The sequence below is a fragment of the Chamaea fasciata genome, unplaced genomic scaffold (genome assembly GCF_029207755.1).
Source record: "Chamaea fasciata isolate MVZ Bird 193981 ecotype frontalis unplaced genomic scaffold, bChaFas1.0.hap1 SCAF_20, whole genome shotgun sequence".
NCBI lineage: Eukaryota > Metazoa > Chordata > Aves > Passeriformes > Sylviidae > Chamaea > Chamaea fasciata.
Window position 1 is genome coordinate 4,355,731 of NW_027094105.1, and position 22,146 is coordinate 4,377,876.

The window sequence follows — 22,146 nt, forward strand, 5'->3', positions numbered from 1 at the left end:
GATACTGTTTCTCTTTATGATCAGCCCTTCCTCCCTGAGAAGAACGGTTTGCTCAGACTCTGATTACCAGGCTGGGACATCCTCAGAAGGGAAAAAACCAGATGATTCGAACTTTTTCGGGGGAAAATAATTCAGTTTTGAATGCTAGAAAACCATATTTGACACAGTGAGACCTTGAGAAATGCAGTGAGCGGGACAATAAGAACTCCATAAAATGCAATAACCACAAGAGCAATGTTTTGTACCGGGAGAGAAAAACCCCAAGCGTTGGCACAGGCTTGGGCACAATCAGCTGAGGAAGGTCCTGAGGGATGAGGTGGGTCAACAGCCTGGGAAAAAACTTCATCCTGCGCTGAATCCAGCTGGCTGGGGAAGTTGATATTCACCTTTTCCTGGCACTGCTACACCTGGAGCACCCACCCAAAAGGGATGGACAGAGACTGCGAGGGCAGAGCTGAGGGACACCGAGGTGCTCTGGGGCCTGAGCACAAGTTCTGCAAAGGTGTGGGGAGCTGCCCTGGTTTCATTTGGTAAAGAGGAGGCCGAGGGATATTTAATTACAGCAGCAACTGCTCAAAAGGTGCTTACAGATAGAAACAAAACTCCTCTTTCGAGAGACAGTTGCTATATGACAAGGAGCAATACGCAGTTTGCAGCTTGAGAAATTAAAATGATTTACTGAAAAACTTCATCACTTGGAGGTAATGCAGAGCTGGAACATGATCAGAGATGTATAAAAATCTCTCATTTTAGACTCTGCTAGACAAAACCAAGGCTGGCCTAACCTAGTGCTGGCTGTGGTCCTGCTTCTAGAGGGAGGCTGGACTAGGACCCTGCCATAAATTTCCCAAACAACTCAACGAAGAAGTATAGCCATCTTTTCCTCTACATCATCTACATTATTTCTGATCCTTTCCCAATCCTTTTTTGTTTTTTTTTTTTTAATTCCTTCATCCTATTTTCAGAAGAAAAAAGAGAGCTTGTACAGGCTGACATCTTTTCAAATAAAAAGAAATAATCCATAGAATTAGTGGAGAAAATCAGAGCAGATAATTTACATCCTATAGCACAAAGTTAAAGATATTTGCATAACAGATTTCCTGTTATTCATCAACTTGCAGCTCATGCTGAACTGCCTAACAAAGGCTATCTGTACATTAGTCAGTCTCATCCTGACATGGATGGTAAATGGATGTTCACATCCTACTCATCACATGGTGCAACCGAGCTCCTCCTAAAAATAACCATCATCACTGCACTGCCAACATCCCTGGGACATCTGCTTGTCTCCTTTCTCCCCCAAAGATAACCATGAGAGGTTTTTTTCAGTCCTCTCTCAGGTTTTCACTCTGTTTTTAACTCTGCTTCCAGTGCCCTTCTCCTCCCCAAGCCTGACTCTGCTTTTTCCGTGGGCCTCTGAAACCACCATCACGTATAATTGCTTCTGTTGACCATGCTGATTACTCCGGGTACCTTTCAGCAGTAAAAGCCTTGCATTTGCTTCCCGCCCCTTATAAATCAATTTCCTCAAAAGCCTTTTTGTGCAGGAGCCCGGGCTCTTTTTTCCCCTCTGATGATGAATGTGCTACATTTTTCATCGAGACGGGCAAGGCAGGAATTTCGGTGCAGTGTGCACATTTTGCTACCGCAGTGCAACGTTGGGGGAAAAACAAATGAGCAGCAAATCTGGCAAAATAAAAGCTGGACAGGGCTGTTTAAAATTGGGGTGAAGAAGAAAGAAAGAAAGAAAAAAAAGTGCTTTATAACCAGCATAGTTTCTTCATTATTTATATTTATTTATTACTCTGCCTGGAAACCAGTGGTATGGATGGGGATATTCACTGTTTCTGGGAATACTTTATTCTTAACCCTGAGATTTTCCAATTAATTAGCAAGTCTGTTTGCATTTGTTGTTATTCTATTCCTCTGCACAGCAAGCCTTGCTGATGGCTGGAACTACACCTCCCGTGATGCAGCTTGGCCCCTCTTTCTGCCAAGTCACCCCATCCCTAAGGCAATGACTCAGCATCACAAGTGGCACCACAGGGAATTGTCAGGGCAGACATCTCTTTCACAGATTCAGTTTTCCTTTTGCCAGTGTTTAAAAGAAGAAAAAAAAAATCCCATTTACATCAGAAAGCAATAGTCTTGAATAAACAAACAAATTAACAAATAAAACCCCACCAAATGACTTAATTAAAAGCTGGGGTTGTTTTAATCCACAATCACAGAAATTTTTGACCAGTCCTTCTGAAATGCCAAGAATAAGGCAGTGTTATTTTTCTCAATTTACCCACAAGCAGTGAAGCAGAGGGCTAAAAAAACTCCTGAGCTGATTCAAAGCAGCTTCAGTTCACTGCAGCCTCCTTGACTTTGAAGATACTATTCCAAATCACAGCAACTCTTGATTCACCCTGCAGGACTTTTTCAAATTAACAGAGGATCCAACACAGACCAGAAGCAGAATACAAATGTTCTGGACTTTCAGTAGCTTCCTGTACAAAATGGTATTTGCTTTCAGAGCACTCCTGTGCCTTTCAGTCCACTTTATTGGAAAAGCCTTCAGATGTCATCAGAGATTTCTCCTCTGCTGTTCGTAATGAAGAAAATCCTCTAGTTATTGGGAATATTTATTAAAACAAAGAAGCAAAACACTAATACTGCAGTCTTTTGTGATAGCAACTTCCATCTCAAAGGATAAGTTCACGCATGATGCATCAAAGTGATGAATCAGATGCAACAGCTTTAGACATAAAGATAATCACTCCATCTAGCCCTGAAAAGCCTCCAGCCCTGGGTGGAATATGGCAGAAATTGCACTGCAATATGTCACTTTAACATGGCAAATGAAAAACACCTTCCCCCATTCAAATCTCCAGGGGAGGGAGCCTGAATGTAATTATCTACCCCGGCCTGTGCTGGGATGGAGCGCAGCAAGGACAGAACGTGGGACTGGAACTCCCCTCTGCACAGGGCTCCTACCTTCTCAGTGCCCGGGTTACATCCCCTGGGAAGGGAAGGGGTTTGATGAGGCCAACCTTGAGCACCTTTTTTGAAAATCCTGTGCCAGAACTAACAACTGGTGACACATAACCAGTGGCAGGGCTGTGCTGGCAGCCACTGCCAGGAATCCTTGTAAACTTGTGCACTACTGAGCTGGCAAAAGCTCCTGAAATCCACATTTCTGGTTTGCCCTGGTGCTACCCACCCCATCCATGAACCCATAGAACCTCAGAAAACATCTGACCTCGTTAGCTGGTGACCTGCTCCTGGAGCTGCCCAGCCCTGTGGCTCCCCAGGGTACACAGGGGGGTCTGGTCAAGATGGTCATTAGCCTCAGGCCATTAACTCCCACTCTGGCCGCTCAGCTGAGCACCAGGGTGACAGCATGAGTGGCACATAAGGGTCTGTGCAGCAGCACGAACACCAGCAGGGGCCACGTGTTGAAGTATGAAGCAAATCCTCAACAGCCCTTCACGGAAACATCACAGGTTTCTCCGCATTTCAGCCTTTAAAGGGATTAAGGTGACTTTCAACATGAAGAAAGAAAGAAAATATATTAAGGATTCATCTTGAATTGAGCTAGATGGTCCTTTTTTCACAGTTTTCCTTCCTGACATGGAGATCTGGGCAGTTGTGACAATAATCATTGAAGAAAACGTGTCAGAAAGTGGCTGGTTAAGACTGAAAGATGAGAGTCAGCACAAGGACAAGCTCCTGATGAAGTTCTGTTCAGTGCCTGTGGTTCCAGGGCCACTTGCTGAAGGATAGAATTCACTGAAAGTGCTGCTCTTTCCTACCTCAAGCCCTGAGGAGTGTGTATCCTGTGAGTACAGCACACCTACTATGGGCAAACTACTCACACTACCAGCATCAACATGGAACAAACTCCACTGACACCCCCAGCCTCACCTGGGGAGAAAGTGGAAAAGAGAAATGTTCCCAAAGGCAGACATTGCCCTGCAGGAGAGAGGAGTCATTTTCCCTTCTTCTCCCTGCCTCAAAGGAGGTTTCATCTGGCCTGTGTGTTCTTCTCCCTCTGAATTGCTCTCACCAAAGCAGAATAAAGCATTCATGCAAATCTAAAAAGCAATTTCTGCATCATTCATATTGTGGAAGTTTCTCCACAGAACTATTAAAAGAGAGATTTGGAGATGGTTTGGTATGAAAAATCGGATTTTTAACCAGACATGTACTTCCATGGAAAATATCCCTGTACACATAATTCCATGTGTGATGTGTGTTCCCATCTCTGTGTTTAATAGAGGAAAAAAGGACACTCCCTCAAGGCTAAGATCCTGGCTTTGGGTTCAATATCCTCTATTTTTTAACCAAATTAGAGCATTATCCTGAGGGAATAAAAGATTTTTACCTGATATGACCTCCCATGAATCGAAAAAAGTGAGTCTTGCTCAGTTACCTGAATTCTCCAGATCTTTATAGGCTTCTGTCCAGGTCTTGGCCATGTTTGCCAGGGTGTACTCCATGATCTGGATGTCAGTGATGGGGCAGTTGCACTGGGGGAACTCCTCGGAGCACTGGCAGCCGCACTGGCTGTCCCTGCAGATGTACTCGCCCTCCCCATTGCACATGATGTAACTCAAGGCAGACTGGACAAACTTCTCTTGTAAATATTGAGGGAAGATGATCTGGAGACCTGTAGAGAGAACAGCACGGTTATGGGAGGAATAAAAAGTAAATTAAAAAGTCATTTCAGGTATTTGTTCCTCTTTTCCAAGCCCATTTCATTAACAGTTTGGGAAAGTCATGGTGAAGAATTAAAAGCTGTCGTGAATAAGGACAGCACAAATTGCAACCCTCCAGGGGCAAGTAGTGATTTAGCTGAGAACAGAGCTGAGAACATCTCCTCTGTGGGAGAAGGGTGACAAGAAACTTCCCCTTCCCCAACACCCTTTCATCCTGTTCCCAGATCCCAGCACAACACAAAGGCCCTGAATGCAAAGCCTCCCTTATTCCCAGGTGTGTCGGTTTTTGTGTCCCAAAACCAAGTGCTGGTTCAGAAGCAATGGGCATTGTGCTGCTCTGACCTGTTTTGAGAGACACTGGGTGGGTTTGGCACCACAGAAAAAATGAAAATATACGCTGAAAGGGAAAATAAGAAGGAACAGAAAACAGAAGAAAGGCAAATAACACGAGAGGGGGTTTATAAAAGACCCTTGCAGAGTTAAGTGCCCAGCTCCCACAGCATAAACACAGGAGCTGGGTACCTGAGCCCTCGCAGCTCGCTCCCTGCTAGGAAGGCTACCTGCCAAATCCTATAAAAGTGCAAATGGATTTAGTGCCGATGATTTCAGTGTTGCTTGGCAGACTCACACGAGCAGGGAGATCTATCCCCTTGTCCCTCTCTCCGTGGCAAGTGTTTGTGTGTCCATCCATCTGTGCAGGCACCGGTGTAAGCTCACCCTTGCTCAGGTACCAGAGGCACAATAACAGTTTCAGTGCCCTTTGCACAGTGTGTGTGGTTTTCCATCCTGTCCTCCCCCAGGCTCCCTGAGCATCTCCCTGAGGATTCACAGCTGTTTGCTTCTACCTGGCAGGACCTGCCTGTCAGGCCCTGTCAGCGTCTGTGGTGCAGCAGGCAGAGGACAGGAACTCTGAGCAGGCCTTTCAGGGGACCCCACTTGGAAAAGGGCAGGGACTTTGGAGAGGCAGCCAGAGGAGTTTATGGCCTGAAGGGCAGCACTGAACGCGGGTGTAATGAAGGCACGTGGGTCAATTACCCATCTGTTTGTGTTTCTGCTGTGCTGAATTAACACATCCCTGCCTGACAGCTCGCTGGAGCGGAATGGAAATAGGACAATAATTCAGAGGATGAGAGTGTGCAGGAATGGTAAAAAGGGCTGTGACCCTTTCAGGAGTGCAGGCCTGTCTCTGATGGGTTGTGTTCACCTCAGACAAGGGACAAACACCAGGTGGTGACCCTGGGACCCCCATTATCCTTTTGCTTTGGGATCCAGAGAAGCTCCTCAGCCTTAATGAGGTCCCTCTGGAAGAGCAGGTCTGGGGGCTCAGGAGGCTGTGGGAGGCACAGGGAGCCCTGTTCCCTCTCCCCTGCTCTGGGTGAGCACCATGCCTGGTGGCAGCAAGCTGCCCCTCTGCCTGACCCCACTGGCAACCTCCAGGCAGGACCTTGGGACCTTGGAGCACCCTCCAGCTGGGAATATATTTGTGACACTTGCACAGGGAAGGATTTCCAGCCTGGCATTCAGAGACACTGTTTCTGCACAGATCCTGCTGCCTTTCCTGCATTGCTGTTGGGGACTGGAAGGAGCACACAAAGAGCTGACCAGTACAGCATCCTTGCAAACATCTCAAAACTGGCCTGAAGAGGATCATCATTTTGAGGTCCCTTTGGTCTTTTCTCAGAGCCTCAGATTTCTTCCTGCTGCCTTCAGGAAGTCCTGAACCCCAGCCTCTTCCAGGGTTTGTAATGATAGGACAAGGGGGAGTGACTTTAAACTGAAAGAGAGTAGGTTGAGATTTGACATTAGGAAGAAATCCCTCCCTGTGAGGGTGGGCAGACCCTGGCAGAGGGTGCTCAGAGCAGCTGTGGCTGCTCCTGGATCCCTGGAAGTCTCCAAGGCCAGGCTGGACAGGGCTTGGAGCAACCTGGGACAGTGGGAGGTATCCCTGCTCATGGTAGGGGTGGAATGAGTGATCTTTAATGTCCCTTCCAATCCCATTCTGAGATTCTGTGATTTATCTGAAACAACCACTACTGAGGGATGGTCCCTTGTCAAATCCTCACACAGATATTAGTGATGGTCCCACCTGCCAAGATCCCAAACATTCCTTCAGGATGGAATGAAAGTGCAGTGCTGTTGGAGAACTGATCCACAAAGGGGGCTGGAGAGCCTGAGGGCAGCTGTACTCACTGAGCATTCAAGCACACATGAGAGCAGAGCTGGACTTCTTGATGTGCATTGACTCTTCATTCATGGTCCAAGTCCCATGAATACATTTTCCACTCTGCTTCATGGAGGAGCAACCTGCTCTGGCTCTTTGAATATGATCACATTACCTCAGGCTCCCAAGTTCTCCATAGTTTCTCTTTGAATTTTAGCTTGGATAAAGCACAACAAGCTGTTTGGGCCCAGCTACAAATGATCCTGGCTTTGGAGATTTTTATTTTATATTTTTTTCCTGGAGGGAATTGAGGGTGAAAAAAGCAACTGAAGTTTCAGGGAAAGCACCTCCCCTTGCAAGGGACATTGACTGTGCGTTCCAGCAGATGCAGAAACATGAATAACCCAAAGCACAACATGTTTTAACACTGCAATTCTTCATGTGGATACTCGCTTTTTGCCCATAAAACTCGTGGTTTTCTGGAAAAAAAAAAAAATTCCAGGAAACCCTCCTCTTGTGAGGAATAATATTATGTTTAAGGGGCAATCAGACTGCTGTACACTTAGCACCAACTCAACAAAGCACTTATATAAATACTTAACTTCATCAGGAAAGCAGTTTTGCTGGTACCCAGCAGTTACCTGAAGCATTTGACAAGAAGCACACACTCAGAGCTGTGTTTGCACAAGTGACCCCCAAATACAGCCACTCATTGGAGCATCAGTGTGCACACTCCAAACACAGCCCCCTGACTTCCAAACAGGCTGTTGGGATTATGTGTGACTCACATCTTCCAGCCAGGAATTTCCTTGTGGAAGAAATCAGTGTTACTGAAATACAGCTGTGCCTATTTCCACAGAAGTGAATATAAATATTCACAGATTTCTCATCATCCCCAGAAAAGGGCAGATTCATATGAACTTTTTTTTTTTCCTGCTTCAATTTTGAGCATCTCAGTGATCAGATCTCAGCAAGAGATTTTACAAGTACTGTGCCAGCAGCAGCACCTCACCCAGCCCTGGCATCCTCTCTTTAATGTGTAGTTCTATCCCATAGATAGAACATAAATATTGCTGGAATTCAGTTTGCCATGGCTGCCACTAAAGCACAGGTGGCATCAATCTTTTGAGACCACTACTCTGAGTGATTCAGTTGCTACCTGTAAGGCAGGAAAGTTGTAATCCCAAGGGATATAACAGCCCCTGAGCAGCTTGTGCTGGCTGGGAAAGCCCTGCTGCCAGCCACAACCCTAATAAAATATCCTAGATCCTGTGTTGTTCTCTAATACATTCATTTGGATATTGCAAACATCCAAAAAAACCCCGATATATATATATATTCAGTCTTACACTGTTGTCTACTGATGAAACAACCTCATGTCAGCAACCAAGAAAGGGGGAAAACTGGTCAGAAAAACTGGGATATTGGACCATTTCCACGGGCAGAATCCCTCAATCCAAACCAGGGGACACAAGGAATGGGCTCGTCCCTGACAGCAGCCTCAGGAGATGATAACAGATGCACAAGGTAAGTTTGCTGCTGACTGGAATATCTTAGTTTTGAAGGTAACTTATTGATCAGAGGAGGAATTCTGCCACTTTGTAAAGCATGAAGTTCCTCTTTAAAAATGAAGAGCAGCACAAATTTGGTATAGGTTTATCTTAGATAACTACAGGCAGAATATGAAGTATCTGACAAGGGAACATGTCCTTAATTCACCTAGAAAAACTATTAGAGAGAGATGTTTGGCTTTAGACTGTATATAAAAGGCTTCCTGCATTAAAAGAGGTAAATTTCCCCAGCTCTAAATTAGAGCTATTTGAAACATTTTTCACAGAAGAGTTCTCTGTTGAAAATGCAGTTCCATTGAAGCATTTTGTGAGAGCATGTTGACTCCAAAAGCACTTTTGACTTTATAAATGTATTTTTTTCGTACTCCCTTATTTCACTGCACTGAAAAGCTGAAATGTTTTGTCTTGCCATTACTGCTCTGCCCATCCTGGAAAAAGCTTTAATAGTAATTGTAATGTAAATTCTAATGCTATACTATCATAGATACGATGTAGGTATATAATATGTAGTTATATATGGATAATATATAAGGGTATTTACACATATATAACAATATAATATTAAATATTGAAATATAATGTATTTAATAAGTATAAGTATTGAATATAACATGCATTATGTATAGTATTATAATATATGACCATATTTGATGTAGCAAACGACCTAATATGCAGCATTTCCTGTTTGTTGTTGCATGGTTTGGAACAGAAGGATTGTACCTCACTGAAATACTGCTATGCTCCAATATTGACATTTACTGTCAAGAACAGCATTGATACAAGAAGACAAACCCCTGAAATTTGAATTTCCTGAAATTTTTCAAAGTGTTGCTTTTTTCCAGTCAAATTTTCCAATTTGTGTCCAGGACACCTGTGCAGGGAACACAAATTCCCCTTTCCCAAGAGATTGCTGTAGAGCTGCTGTCATCCTACCCTGCATCCCCACAGGGATCCTGCTCCAGGGAATGCTGGGGAAAAGGGAGTCCTTCTGAGCCTTCTGTGATAAATATTGTGTAAATATTGTATATATTGTGTATATATATGTACACAAATACCCCAGTGCATGCCATGCATGCTGGGCCCACAGGGATTCTGGTTTATAAATTAATGATTCTTTTTTGTCCCAATAACCACCAGACCCTGCACCATCCTCCCCCGAAACCTGCCCAAACACTACATGGGTCCATGGAATCACTTAGGTTGGAAAAGACCATCAAAATAATCCAAATCCAAATCATCCAAAAATCAATCATCCAAAATCGTCCAACCTTTGACTGATCACCACCTTGTCAACCAGAGCTGGGCAGTCAGTGCCGCATCCCACCCGTTGTCTCTCCTGAAAGGCACAGCTTTGAAACTCCAGCTCCCAGGGCTGGGCAGCAGCAAGTTTAGGCAGAGAAATTCTCCCTGTCAGAAGAAGCTGCTCTTTTATTGAGCCAGGCTCAGAGCTGGAGTGACACAAAGGCAGGAACATGGATTTCTGTCAGCAGCACATGCTCGGCCGCTAATCAGATCAGAGGAGACTTGGTCACGATCCATTACCTGCTGCAGCCCTGTGACTAATTCCTAATGAGGCTTCTCAGAGCAGAGGAAGGATCCTGCATAATTATCCCAAGAACCACACTCCAGATTAGGTAGGAAACTCAGGTGGAGCTTTAAAGGTCGCTTTGTTCTGTTAGGAAGAGCTCCTGCCTTCCTCCCTTCCCTCGCTGTCCCCTTTGGCTACAGCTTCTCCCTGTGCTGGTTTCAGCCATGGAGCTTCATGAAACCCACCTGTGGTTGACCCCCAAGGTCCTCTGTCTGCTCCCATCATAGATAACAACCTCATCCCCCTCTCTCCTAATTTTTCTCTCTTCCTCCTCCTCCACCTCCTTCTCCCTCCTCCCTTGGTTTATCTCCTCTCTTGTAGGATCAGATAACCAATCGAGGTCTATTGATTTACTCACTAGTCTGCCTATAACCCGAGCTGCCTGCTGATTGAGCTGCTTCCCCGCTTATCTCATGTGTCATCCTGGGGTTTTCATTACCAGCAGCTATCATCACAGTGTAAAAAACCCCTCAAACTGCTTATTGTTAATTAGGTAAGAACCAGAACTCAGTGATTTGGATAATCACCAGCGTAGTGAAAACAACCTGCCTATTATTTTTAAAGGCAAATAATAACAACAATAATATTATATCCACAACATTACTTGGTAAATGAAACCCAGTTTCTGTGAAACCAAAGATTAAAACAGCACTTGCCAAATTATACTCAAAGCGGAAGATGTAATGTAGCCCATTCATCTGAAAAATTAAAATTTGTGCAAGTACAAGGATTCAAGAAATAAAACCATCTGGGCAAATGAGCAATTAAATCCCACATTTCCTTATTTTGTCAAAAACTTGGGAATAACCTCTGTAAATTACATGCCCAGTGAATTTCCTCCTTCTACTGAAGTTGACTTCTTGCTAACCAGCATGTATTTATTTATTAATTCAGCCATGACCTCTATCTGTTGACTTCTGGACTAGCTCCCCATCTGGGACTGAAGCCATGGCTTCTAGCATCCAAATAAAACCTCTGTGACTTTTCCCAAAGATTATGGTCATTAGAGAGTCTCGAAAGCTGATCTGCAAACCTCTTACACAAATCAGCAGTTCGGGAGAGATGGAGAGACGTGGGCAGAATTCTCCTTCGCTACTGATGGAAGAGGTTACATTTTTTTTTTTCCTGTGTTGGTGTGTGTATCATACACAGAAGTCCATCAAAATTCAATGGCAGAGGGCACTCAGACGCTTCACTGGAGTCAGCCCTGGCTCTGCTCAGCTGAGCACCATGTGAAGCCACCAGAAGCTTCAGGGAACTTCCAGACACAGCAGAATCACAGCAAAGAGAAGAGGGGGAAAGGCTGAGGAAAAGGGCACCCCTCTCCCACTTCCACCCCTCTCCCTGGTTCCTGAGCCCTACCTTGCAGGTGGAGTTTGCTCTCAGTGCTTTGCAGAAGGACAGAACTCACAGAGTCCAGATTGTCGTAGCTGTTACAGCCCAGGGGGCCGGTCCGAGTTTCTGTTACCTACAGAGGATGTAGAAAAGAGAGAATGTTCCCTTTGTCTGCAGCTCTGCACCTTCCCCAGGCTCTTAAAATCATTAATTCAAGGACTCCTTGTTCCCAGCTGATATAGCCCAAAACAGTTCTTCCCTCGTTGGGAAAAAAAGCCCCACCCTGCACAGACACTGCTGATGTTTGGTGCAGTGGCAAGCTGAAAAATCAGAATGAATTGTGTGGCTGCTTTCTTTAGGGTACCTCAGGCTATCCTGGGCTTGGCAATGGGATCCTGCAGATTGATGTTTCTCACAGAGGATCTCCACTGGAGAACATCAGAAGCCTGTGGAGGAATTATTCCCTGGCTTCTCTTATTGGAAAGCAAGAGATGGACTGTCATCCCACAGTGCTGCCTGGTGCCCTCACAACAGCAGTGAGCACCAGCCCTGTGCTGAGGATGGAGGCACAGATGACCTGCAGTGCTGCTGCTGCTGGTTTCCAGACATGGAGGAAAGCTGCCCTTCTGGAATTCACCATGGGTGATTATCTGCTGTCACTGTTTCAATATCTCAATACAATTTCCCATCCAGAAGGGAACAGGTTCAGCCATGAGACAGCACAGAACAATAACGAGAGCTGAAACCTTTCAGAAATGGCTAACAATGACGACTCCATCCACATCACCTTCCCTGGAGTGAACTCAGCAACAATAAAATCCCTGCCCAGTGTAGGATGATTGCTTTCAGAGAAGGCAGCCTTTGCAGAGCCATTTTCCCTGTTTTGTATTCTCTGAGCAGCTTCCCTTCCTTCCTGCTGCAACCCCCAAGCTGTCTCTCAGTCCGTTTCATTCCAGATGCCTCAGTAATGCCACGCTGAGTTTTTCACCTTTTCTTGTAGCAAATTCAGCTGAGAGATGTTTTGCAGCCTTACACCCTCAGGAGATAAATACTCCTAGGTGGCACAGGGTTGTTCATTTCACAGTCCTGCCTTTCCCTTCCAACCTCCATCACTGATCTGGGTCCTCTGCTCCATCTCTCCCTTCCAGAAGTTGCTGGCACACTGAGTGAAGGTCTCCTATCCTACACAACCACCACACTGAATGCCCACCTTTTTCCAGACATTAGTCTCCCTGGGGAAATCAATTCTTCAACTGAATAAGAGAAAAACTAACCCTGGGAACAAAACGACTCGTGATCAAAGAAGACATCAGCCTGGCAAAGCCCTGCCCCAAACCCCTAGAGAACTCATACAAGGCAGACAATCTTTTTCCTCTTCCTCAGGCAGTGTGTGGTACCTTGATTGCTCCGGTAGAGATCTGGATCTCATGGAGTCTCCTCATGGTGCCATCACGGTCTACAAAGTAGGAGGAGGCGAGCTGGTGCAAAGCTTCAACGCTCTGGGTGGCGTTTCCTGACTTCCTGTCGAGGCGGCTTTTGTCCATGTACATGGTCAAGGCCTCCTCTCCTGCAGCAGAGAGAAAAGGATATTTCAGGCTGCCAGGCAGGGCCATAACAGGAGCAAAGGGTGTCATCTACTGCACCTAAAGAGAGAAAAGTCCCACACCTCAATCCACCCTTCTGTCGCAATCACGACACGAAAGAACTACACTCACCAGTCAGGTTGAGAAGTGAGGAGCAAAAGAGATCATTTATTATGATTTGGGGTTTATATAACGTTTGGAAATTGTTCAAGGATTGGGGGACGAGAGGAACACCTCTCTGACCCCAGTGGTCAACTTGGAAGTCTATCAATTTGTCTATTTACAAAACATCAGTCGTTATTTATCTTACAATTCGTGAGAAACTCCAGTAGAAATATGAAAACAAATCAGAAGGCTGAAAATCAGGGCAACACCCTTCCTCACCAGGACCCCACGGGGATATACAGAAGCCTCCTCCTCTCTTCAGGCAGCAAGGCCAAGTCCACCAGACAAGTAAAGCAGCTCCACCGAATTGAGTAGACAACATTTTAGACATTTTTTAGGCAGCAGAGCTTTGCCACAGCTGCTGGAGAGGACTCAGCCCATCCGTCCCACTGGAGGAACATTCTCTCTGTCAGCAGTGCCTCTAGAATGATGCATACCTGACAGGAGAAAATCCCTTTTTAGGCAAGTCTCTGTCTGACCTGATTTCTAGAGGGAATAGGTGATGATTGCAAACAGAACACAGTCTGTGGGTAGGTACAGTGCACAAACAAATGTTAGTTGGGCCTCTTCAGCTTCCAGTGGCCTTGCAAAAGGGGAGGGGAAAGGGGATGAGTAAAGAGAATTAATCAGAGCAAAGAGCAAACAAGAAAGTTAATTTGAACTAACCACCCTTTCCTCTCCCAGAGTCTCATTCAGGGAATCTAAGTAGAGAGTGAAAATTCCATAGAAGGTAAGGGACAAAAGCGGGTGATTTTGAAATGGTAATCACAGAGAATCTGGGAGTGGAGGAGTTAAGAACAGATAAACATCAGCAGAGACCTGAATGTAACAAAACACGCCTGAAAAGGAATATTTACCTAATAGTTCAATTTGTGCTGGGTGAGGCACGTTAAAATCCAGTTTATTCTTAATGTAAGGCTGCCGCTGTCAGAGGTCTAAAGAGGTGGAATGCCATCCTGCACCCTTAGCACGTGAAACTTGGGGTTTAATAAATGAAGAGAAGACACAAGTAGGGGAGGAATGTGCCATTTCTACATAACTCTCTTAATGAGAAGAATGGTGCTTGTTCTGATTTGATAGATGAGCCACTGATGAATACACTGCCTCTGGCAGAGATAGCATGGTCCAAAAAATATGAACCACCACTTTGAAGGCCAAAAAATATTTCACTCTTCATCATGTTTGCATATTTTTTTTAAGAGAACAAGGACTTACTTTTCTTTAAAATTCTTATTAGCTGAAATAGTTTGATTTATCCAAATTATTTCTTTTATTGCATATATAAAAAAAAATAACCCAAAATCCCAATAAGCCCTCCCCCTCACTTTCTCTGGAAATTTTCCAGCTTTTATCTAAAAGCCAAATGCCTGAAAACAAACCAAAAATATTCTGGCTGAAAAACAAGTTTTTATTAGATTTCAGTTTCTCAAGCAATAGTTGTGTTGAGTATTCAGCCTTTGGCTTTGAGATGAAAAATGGACTTTTTTTTTTTTTTTGTGGAAAGAAGAAACTTTTCATCAAAAAAATTGATCAGTTGAAATCTTTTAATTAGCTTAGCAGGACCTAAGTGGAGAAGTTAGGCATGTAAAACTTTGTCTTTAATATTTTGTTAAAAATAACAGACTAGCCTTCCACCACAATCAAAGCCGTGGTAGTAACAATGTCGTCATTGTTACCTCTCACAAAAAAACACTTTCCCTGGAAAAATGACCAGCTTTGATTTCCTTTATCACCATTACTATTTTTGTGTGCTGAGCTAGTGAGGAGACCTTGGCAGGGATCAGGGCTCTGCCACGTCAGGCTCTGTCCACACAAACAAAGACAATCCATCTTCCAGAGCATTTAACCCCCTGTACCTGATGGGACACTACAGGTGAATACAACAAACAGCCAGCAAGGCACAGGCAATAAAATGTCCGTGATTGGTGTGAGGAACAGCGGTCACTGCACTGACCACTCTCAATGCATTTTCAAGTTTCATCTCGTTGTGTTTTTCAGGGGGATTTGAAGGAACTTTGTCAGTTTTCATGAGTCAACTCATTTGCCACTGAAGAGACTGGATCAGTGTATTTTGAGCCAGAACCTCTGGATCTCTCATGTGACAGAAGCATTTAACTGCAAGGACATGCAGCAGAGAGAAATAAGAAATGGTGCTTCGCCACCATTTTGTAAGGCTGTGGCAGGAGAAGGAAGATCTGGGGTAATTCTCCCCTTAGCTGTGATTCACAGCCACCAGTTGCACCAATAACTGGGAAAAAAACACCAACTTTCCTTGGAAAGATATCATGCCTCATATTATTAGCCAAGGCACAGATATCAGGACTTTTTCATTCCAGCCTAGTTTGTTTTCACTAGAGGAATGCTGGGGCTGGAATGCCTTGGCCAGAGGGCAGGCAGGACCCCTGGGTGGAATCACACCAGGCAGCAGCACTGGAGTCAGATCACCAGCAGATCTCCTGTTGGATTTGCTCCCTCCACAACACAAACCGGGTACTAAGAAACACAGCCGAGAAGAGAAATCCATGCTCTGGGGCAGTGGGGATCAGTGACTTCCCCACAAACGCTGTCATTTTTTTTTCCTCCAAAGGAAGAAAACAGACAAGTAAAGTCCCTGAGTGATTATGCTTTTCCCTGAACGACCAGAGGATTGAGGGGTGCTGAACAGGGACACTGCTGCTGGAAACCTATTTTGTGTTTTTGCTGTTATTTTCTGCTCTGTGCAGAGCTGGAAAAGCACAGCATTCCCATGGAGAGGTCACATGGGAAAGCAACTCTTGGATCAAGAGAGGTTAACAGAATTTTGCTGCATTATTAAGTCTTAATTTCTCCTTTATTAAGTAAATGATATGTTCAAAGTTGTTTTTCCTTGAGGGATTTTCCTGAAAATTGGCTCTCAGCTCTGCATGCTCCATCCCAGAGCATGGATGCCCTCAAAGTGACCGTGCTCCAGTGCCATTGTCAGAACCAGACTGGAGCAGAGCTGGGTTTTACTGGGCTCTCAGAGGACCCGGCTGCTCTGTAGGCTGGAAGGCACCAGAGCTGTTGTGGCCAGGTGTGAAAATTGCTGTGCTCAGGTGCTGCTGCTCCCTGCCCCACCCTCCTGGGGGCCGTGCAGCAGCCGGCCTTTCAAAGCCAGACAATTCCCTGCATGTTTGTCACTCGTCTGCCACCTCCTCAGGCACCAGGCTGGGCTACAGAGAGCCCTAACACGGGGCAGAAGTGCTCGGAGCTCTGACGCCGTTTTACACCACAACGACACAGACTCCGAGATTCAGAAGGCTGAAAATGACTCATTTATTTCTGGGATGTGTCTCTCTTTTATACTGTTTTACACAGACCAATTTGATTGGTGAAACAAAGGCAAAACCGCTTCACTCACATTGGTCGGACCAGAGGGACATCAAGAAGAAGTCCCTCCAAGGAAAAGGAATGAATAACAAAGTTACAGTTATAAAAACATTTCTCCTGTTTACAGAAAATTCCCTGGGAGAAGAGTTTGAGAAAACCAAAACACCTCAGGCATGGAACCAGGGCTACAGAGCTCTGCTGAGGAGACACCAGGTCCTAGGAGAGCCAGTGTGCCAGGACACGTCTGCTTTTGTGTCCCAGAGCTCTTGTTTAGCCCACAGACCGTGATTAGAGCGTGTCCTCCGTGCATAATGCATGCCTGGCTCCTGCTACGTTTTCCCTGGGACTGCCATTGCCAAGATAAATCCTCTTTTTTCTCCCTACCATTGCTCACCGTGCTCGGGGCTGCCGGGGCATTTAGCTCTCCCCTCCAATATCAGTTCTCATTACAAGTCTCTGCATATTTAAAGCTGTTGTGTTGTAAAATCAGGAGAAGAAACAAGCCCCTGTGAATAATTTACGACCTCACCCAGGCAAAATTAAAAATATATTTTACCATCAAAGGTCTTTCATATTTTGAATTTCCATGGATGTGAGTGGCAAGAATAAGAGGAATGTCAATGGAAAAAAAATAAACCCGCAAAAAAAAAAATTTAAAAAAATCTCAGTTTATTAGGCTGTCTTGGGCTCTGTAAAACATGGTCCTGAAAAGTGAATTCCTCAATAAAAAGCAATTTATTTCATCCAGACTTCATTAAGGCCTGAAGAAAGCAGACAGTTGTGCTCTTCAATGCTTGGAAACCTCCTTTCTCTCATATTTCTTGCTGATGGAATGGACTTGTTTGGGTGCCTGGGCTGGAAGAGCAGCCCGGGAATCTTTGAAGGACATCACCACATCAGAGGCCATTTGACTTCAGGGGAACTGTGCCAATTTACCTACCACCTAATTTGGGCATGAATCATATGCACACATCTAATCTCATCCCAGCGTCTGTAGAATGTATTGGGAACAGACAGATGGCCAGAAATTCCTCAAAGTTCACTACAAACACGTCAGTGTGGCAAGGCTGGAGGTGAGGTATTTGGAAGAAGCAACAACAACAACAAATTCTGAAGTAAAACTGAGCCTTTACCACTGCAGAATCCTTCTCACAGAGAGTTGTTCTTGGAAGAAAAGCATTTTAATGAAAGAAAGGCACAGCCCGAATGGGGAGAAGAACTGTGAAAATAATAGAGAGGAGAAAAAAGAACCAGGAGTAAACATCAATAGGAGCTGCTGATTTTCACCCCTCCAGTGTTCAACAGTAACTACTCAAAATGTTCCTGCAGCACCACCAGCAGCGCCTGCTCAGGAGTTCACGGCCCTACAGGGCTGTCTCTGATGTCATCCCTGACACACTCCGTGCACACACAGACCTCTCTGCAGCCCTTGCATACACATTTTGAATTTTACTGAACCGCTGTTTTTCCACAAGTCTGATCCATGTTAATGCATTCAGCCTCCTGGCCATCTCTTCCCCTCTGCTCACGCTCCCTGCCCAACTCCTTGAACTCCCTTTTCCTGGAGCTCTTTAAAATTCCTCCAGTTCCAGCAAGAAAGGATTTTTTTTCCCCCCCTGTGTTTGTTTTCATCCTGTAAGAAGAGGGATGAACAGGTTGTGTTGTGAAGCTGAGGGCAGTGGTGCAGGGCTGGCAGGACAGTCCCTCAGCTGAGGGACGTGTTTCTCCTGACACACACTGTGCTCAGGGCAGCACAGGGCCACAGCTCCCACCTCACACTCTGAATTCATTTGCAAAGGGACACATGGGCTTTGGGAGGGGGAGCTGCAGCCTGGCCTGTGCCCCCATTGCTTCCAGAGTCACAGGGTGGTTCACATTGGAAAGGAGCACAGTGGGGGATTTGGCCCAGCCTCCCTGCCCTAGCAGGGTCATCCCAGAGCACACGGTACAAGACTGCATCCAGTTCTGGAATATCTTCCAGATATTCCAGATATCTCTCCACACCCTCTCTGAGCAGTCTGTCCCAGTGGTCCCAAGAAATTCTTCCTCAGGTGCAGGTGGAACACCCTGGACATCAGTTTCTGCCTGTTCCTCTTGTCCTTGTGGCTGGCACCACCAAGATGAGCCTGGCCCATGCTCCAGGCACCCCCCTTTAGATAAATATATTCATTAATGAGGTCTCCTCTCAGCCACCTCTTCTGGAGGCTGGGCTGCCTCACTCCCTCAGTTTTCTCTCATTCTCCCCTCACTGCTGCCCTAGCCTGTCGCTGGAGGACACGAAAGACTCCAAATATTTCAGAAGGCAAAGAGTGTAGAAAAAGAAGGCTTCATTGTCTAATTCTTACTACCTTTTATAAGGTGCTCCAATACACACTTAACATGGTTGGTGAATAGGAACAACACCTCTCTAATGCCATTGGTTAAACCAGAGAAACAGCAAAACACCACCTGGAGAAAGATTGTTTTGAGAAAGGAGAGTTGTTTGCCAAGATTTTTTTGAGAAGAAACTTTCTCGAGAATTTTTTCCTTTGGAAAAAGTTAGCAGCTGCTAGCAGGCTAAAAATCTCTCAGCCCCACACTAGCCCCTGCTGGACTCACCCCAGGAGCTCCCTGCCAAACTGGGCCCGTTTCCAGCAGTGCCCAGTGCCTTCCCCACCTCCCCACAGCCCCTCACACCATCAGACACCCCCAGGTGCCACCTACCTCCCAGGGTGGCAGAGATGAGGAGATGGGTGCCGTACTTTTTGATGATGGTGTCGATGAACTGCTGCGTGGTGGGTCTCCTGCCCAGCAGGCGGATGCTCCTCTGGAACTCGGGCATCAGGGGCAGTGGGTTGTGGAGCAGGTCCCTCCTCTCGATGGCTGTGTTCCTCACCTTCCAACGGGCAAACTCCCTGTGCCACAACACAGGAACACAACAGGGGTCAGCCTCCCGGTCTGGAGGGGCACGGTGAGTCAGCAGGGGAGGGAAAGGAGGGCGGGGAAGGGGCCAATCCTGTTGGACACCCCCACATGGATACACACATGAGGCCACAAGGCTGGACAAGAGGGGAAGGGGAGGAGAAGAGGAAAAGCGAGACATTACCGCACAATAACTGTACACCACAAGGATCAGGCTGGTGAGGAGATGCCCTTGGAGTCACCAGAGGTGTCTGTCAGAGAGCTGTGTCACTGTAGGACACGAAAGACTCCAAATATTTCAGAAGGCAAAGAGTATAGAAAAGAAGGCTTCATTGTCTAAATTCTTACTACCTTTTATAAGGTGTTCCCATACAGGCTTAACATGGCTGGTGAACAGAAACGACACCTGTCTAATGCCAATGGTTAAACCAGAGAAACAGCAAAACACCACCTGGAGAAAGGTGGTTTTGAGAAAGAAGAGTTGTTTGCCAAGATTGTTTTGAGAAGAAACTTTCTTGAGAAATTTTTCCTTTGGAAAAAGTTAGCAGCTGCTAGCAGGCTAAAAATCTCTCAGGCTCACAAGCTGGGCTTCCCTAAAACAAAAGCAGGCTGGTCCTTTCACCCTCCCACACTTTGGGGTCTTGCACTTCTCCATAAAGCAGCAAATTCTGGTCTCTGTCAGCAAATGGTTGAGACCACAAATCTAGCCCAAACTGATCACTATTATATCCCTGCTGCCCACAAGCCTTCCTGGCACACTTTTGCAAAGCAAAGCTGGAGAAAATACATTTTCTCCAAACATCTTCATCTTTCCGCACCATGAGTATGGCAAAAGAGCATTTTGGAAAACAATTTTTGAGATAAACCATGTAAAAGGAAGGATTCAGATACAAGCAGAGTCCAGGAGGAAAGCAGAGGTTTTGTTCATGTTTTAGAAAAAACCCAAAAGTGATTCTCCAATCCATGCTTTTAAACTGAGAGCAACTGGGGAAAAAATAAAGTTAATGTTTGCAAAAGCAGTTCTTTATTGCAGGTATCCATTTTGAAATGACACAGAGGAAAAGGCCTAGAGAAAAGCTTGCACACCTGCAATCTAAATATCAGGCCTCTGAAACATCACCAGCTGAACACCTGAAAAATGAGAAACATATTAATGTCTTTCAAAAAACATTGAGCAAAGCCTTCCTTAAAGGAGAGGATGTTATTTATACCCATTTTCCTACAATGCACCTGCTCGATCTTAAGTTTCCTCCCAGACCATCAGTCCACAGGCTTCTCTGTTACTTTTCCTATTCCTGTAACTTGGGTTTAAGACAAGTATTTTATTTAGATTATAGGTGTTGTGGTTTAATCCCGGGTGGGAACTCAGCCCCACACAGCCACTCACTCCTCCTGGAGAGGAAGAAGACAGAAGGGTGAAAGTGAGAGAGTTTATGAGCTGAGATGAACAGTTTAGCAGATAAAGCAAAAGCTGCACAAGCAAGCAAAGCAAAACAAAACACGGAATTCATTCCCCACTTCTCATCACAGTCTGGAGCTCAGCCATCTCCAGGACTCCATCAGAGTGACTGGGGAAGACAAACTTCCTCACACTGCACATCCCCCTTTCCTCCTCCTTCCTCAGCTCCACAGGCTGAGCCTGATGTGCTGTGGTGTGGGATGTCCCTGGGGTCAGCGGGGGTCACCTGTCCAGGCTTTGACCCCCCCTGCAGCTCCTTGTGCATCCTAACCTTGTCACTGGAGGGGTGGTATGAGAGGCAGAAAAGCCCTGACCTGTGGAAACTCTGCTCAGCAACACACCTGTGTTACCAGGACTGCTTCCAGCAAAATCCAAACCCCAGCCCCATACAGCCTCTGTGGAAAAAATTAACTTTATCCCCGTGTTAGAGAAGAAATTTAATAACAGTGTTCTCTGGGAACAGCCTTGTTTAGCATTAGCGTGTCTCAGCAGTAGCAGCTAAATCAGAGGAAGCCCTCACGTGCAAGAGCTGACCAAGAGTAAACTGTGAGAAAATTAATGCTGCTAACAAGGAATGAGCTGAATTCAGCAGATACAAGTGGAATGAATATAAGGACCAAGGAGACTCTTCCAACAGGATTAAGTAACTTCAGACCAGTAAAAACAATTAGAAGTTAAGGGGCCACTGATCAGAATGAAGGATTTGGGGTTGGATTTGAGGATTGGGTGATTAGATGGCACAGGTATAATTCTGAGCAGTGAACTGGGACAGGGGTCCTCTCTGCAGGCACCCAGCTAAAACTTAAACCCAGCAAAGACTCATTGGAAACCTTCAGGCAGACTTGGCATTCCCAGCAGGATCATGGGTTCAAACTCATCCCTGTGGCTGGTGTGGAACAATCCATAACACTCAGTCCAAAGCAGGAATGACAACACCTGGCCCTGAGGCAGCACTTCCCATCACGGAGTATCCACCCAGCACAAGAACCCCTCCTGGCTGGAAGAGACCCTGACACACAGGCAGGTTCAGGAGGCCCAGCTGCAAAGCCAGGATCACAAACCAGATCTTTTCTGCCCAGGTTGACTCTGCACTCAGTCCACTCTGAGTGTGTTAGGTTATTTGACTCAATGTAATTATTGCTGGTATTTATTTTGGTTGTGCCCCTTCACAACACTCCATGCTGCCTGACAGCAGTTACATTCACCAAAACAGCAAAGTGCCAGCTATTTACTTTAAAATATCTCCTTACACTTGAGCTAATGCCCCCTCTGTAGTTCCTTGCTTTCACAAGCCAGGTGAAAATGCCAAAACAAAACACACCTCTTACC

General features: G+C 45.6%; 1 protein-coding gene across 1 annotated transcript in view; it reads right to left on the reverse strand.

Annotated features, from left to right (window-relative positions):
- BRINP1 (BMP/retinoic acid inducible neural specific 1) overlaps nt 1-22,146 on the reverse strand; it is an 89,030-nt gene that overhangs the window by 8,441 nt on the left and 58,443 nt on the right. The window contains exons 3-6 of the mRNA XM_066201123.1: nt 19,161-19,351; nt 12,759-12,928; nt 11,389-11,494; nt 4,421-4,657 (exon numbers count right to left, since the gene is read on the reverse strand). Coding sequence (XP_066057220.1) covers nt 4,421-4,657; nt 11,389-11,494; nt 12,759-12,928; nt 19,161-19,351 — 704 coding nt within the window. The remainder of the gene's footprint in view (nt 1-4,420; nt 4,658-11,388; nt 11,495-12,758; nt 12,929-19,160; nt 19,352-22,146) is intronic.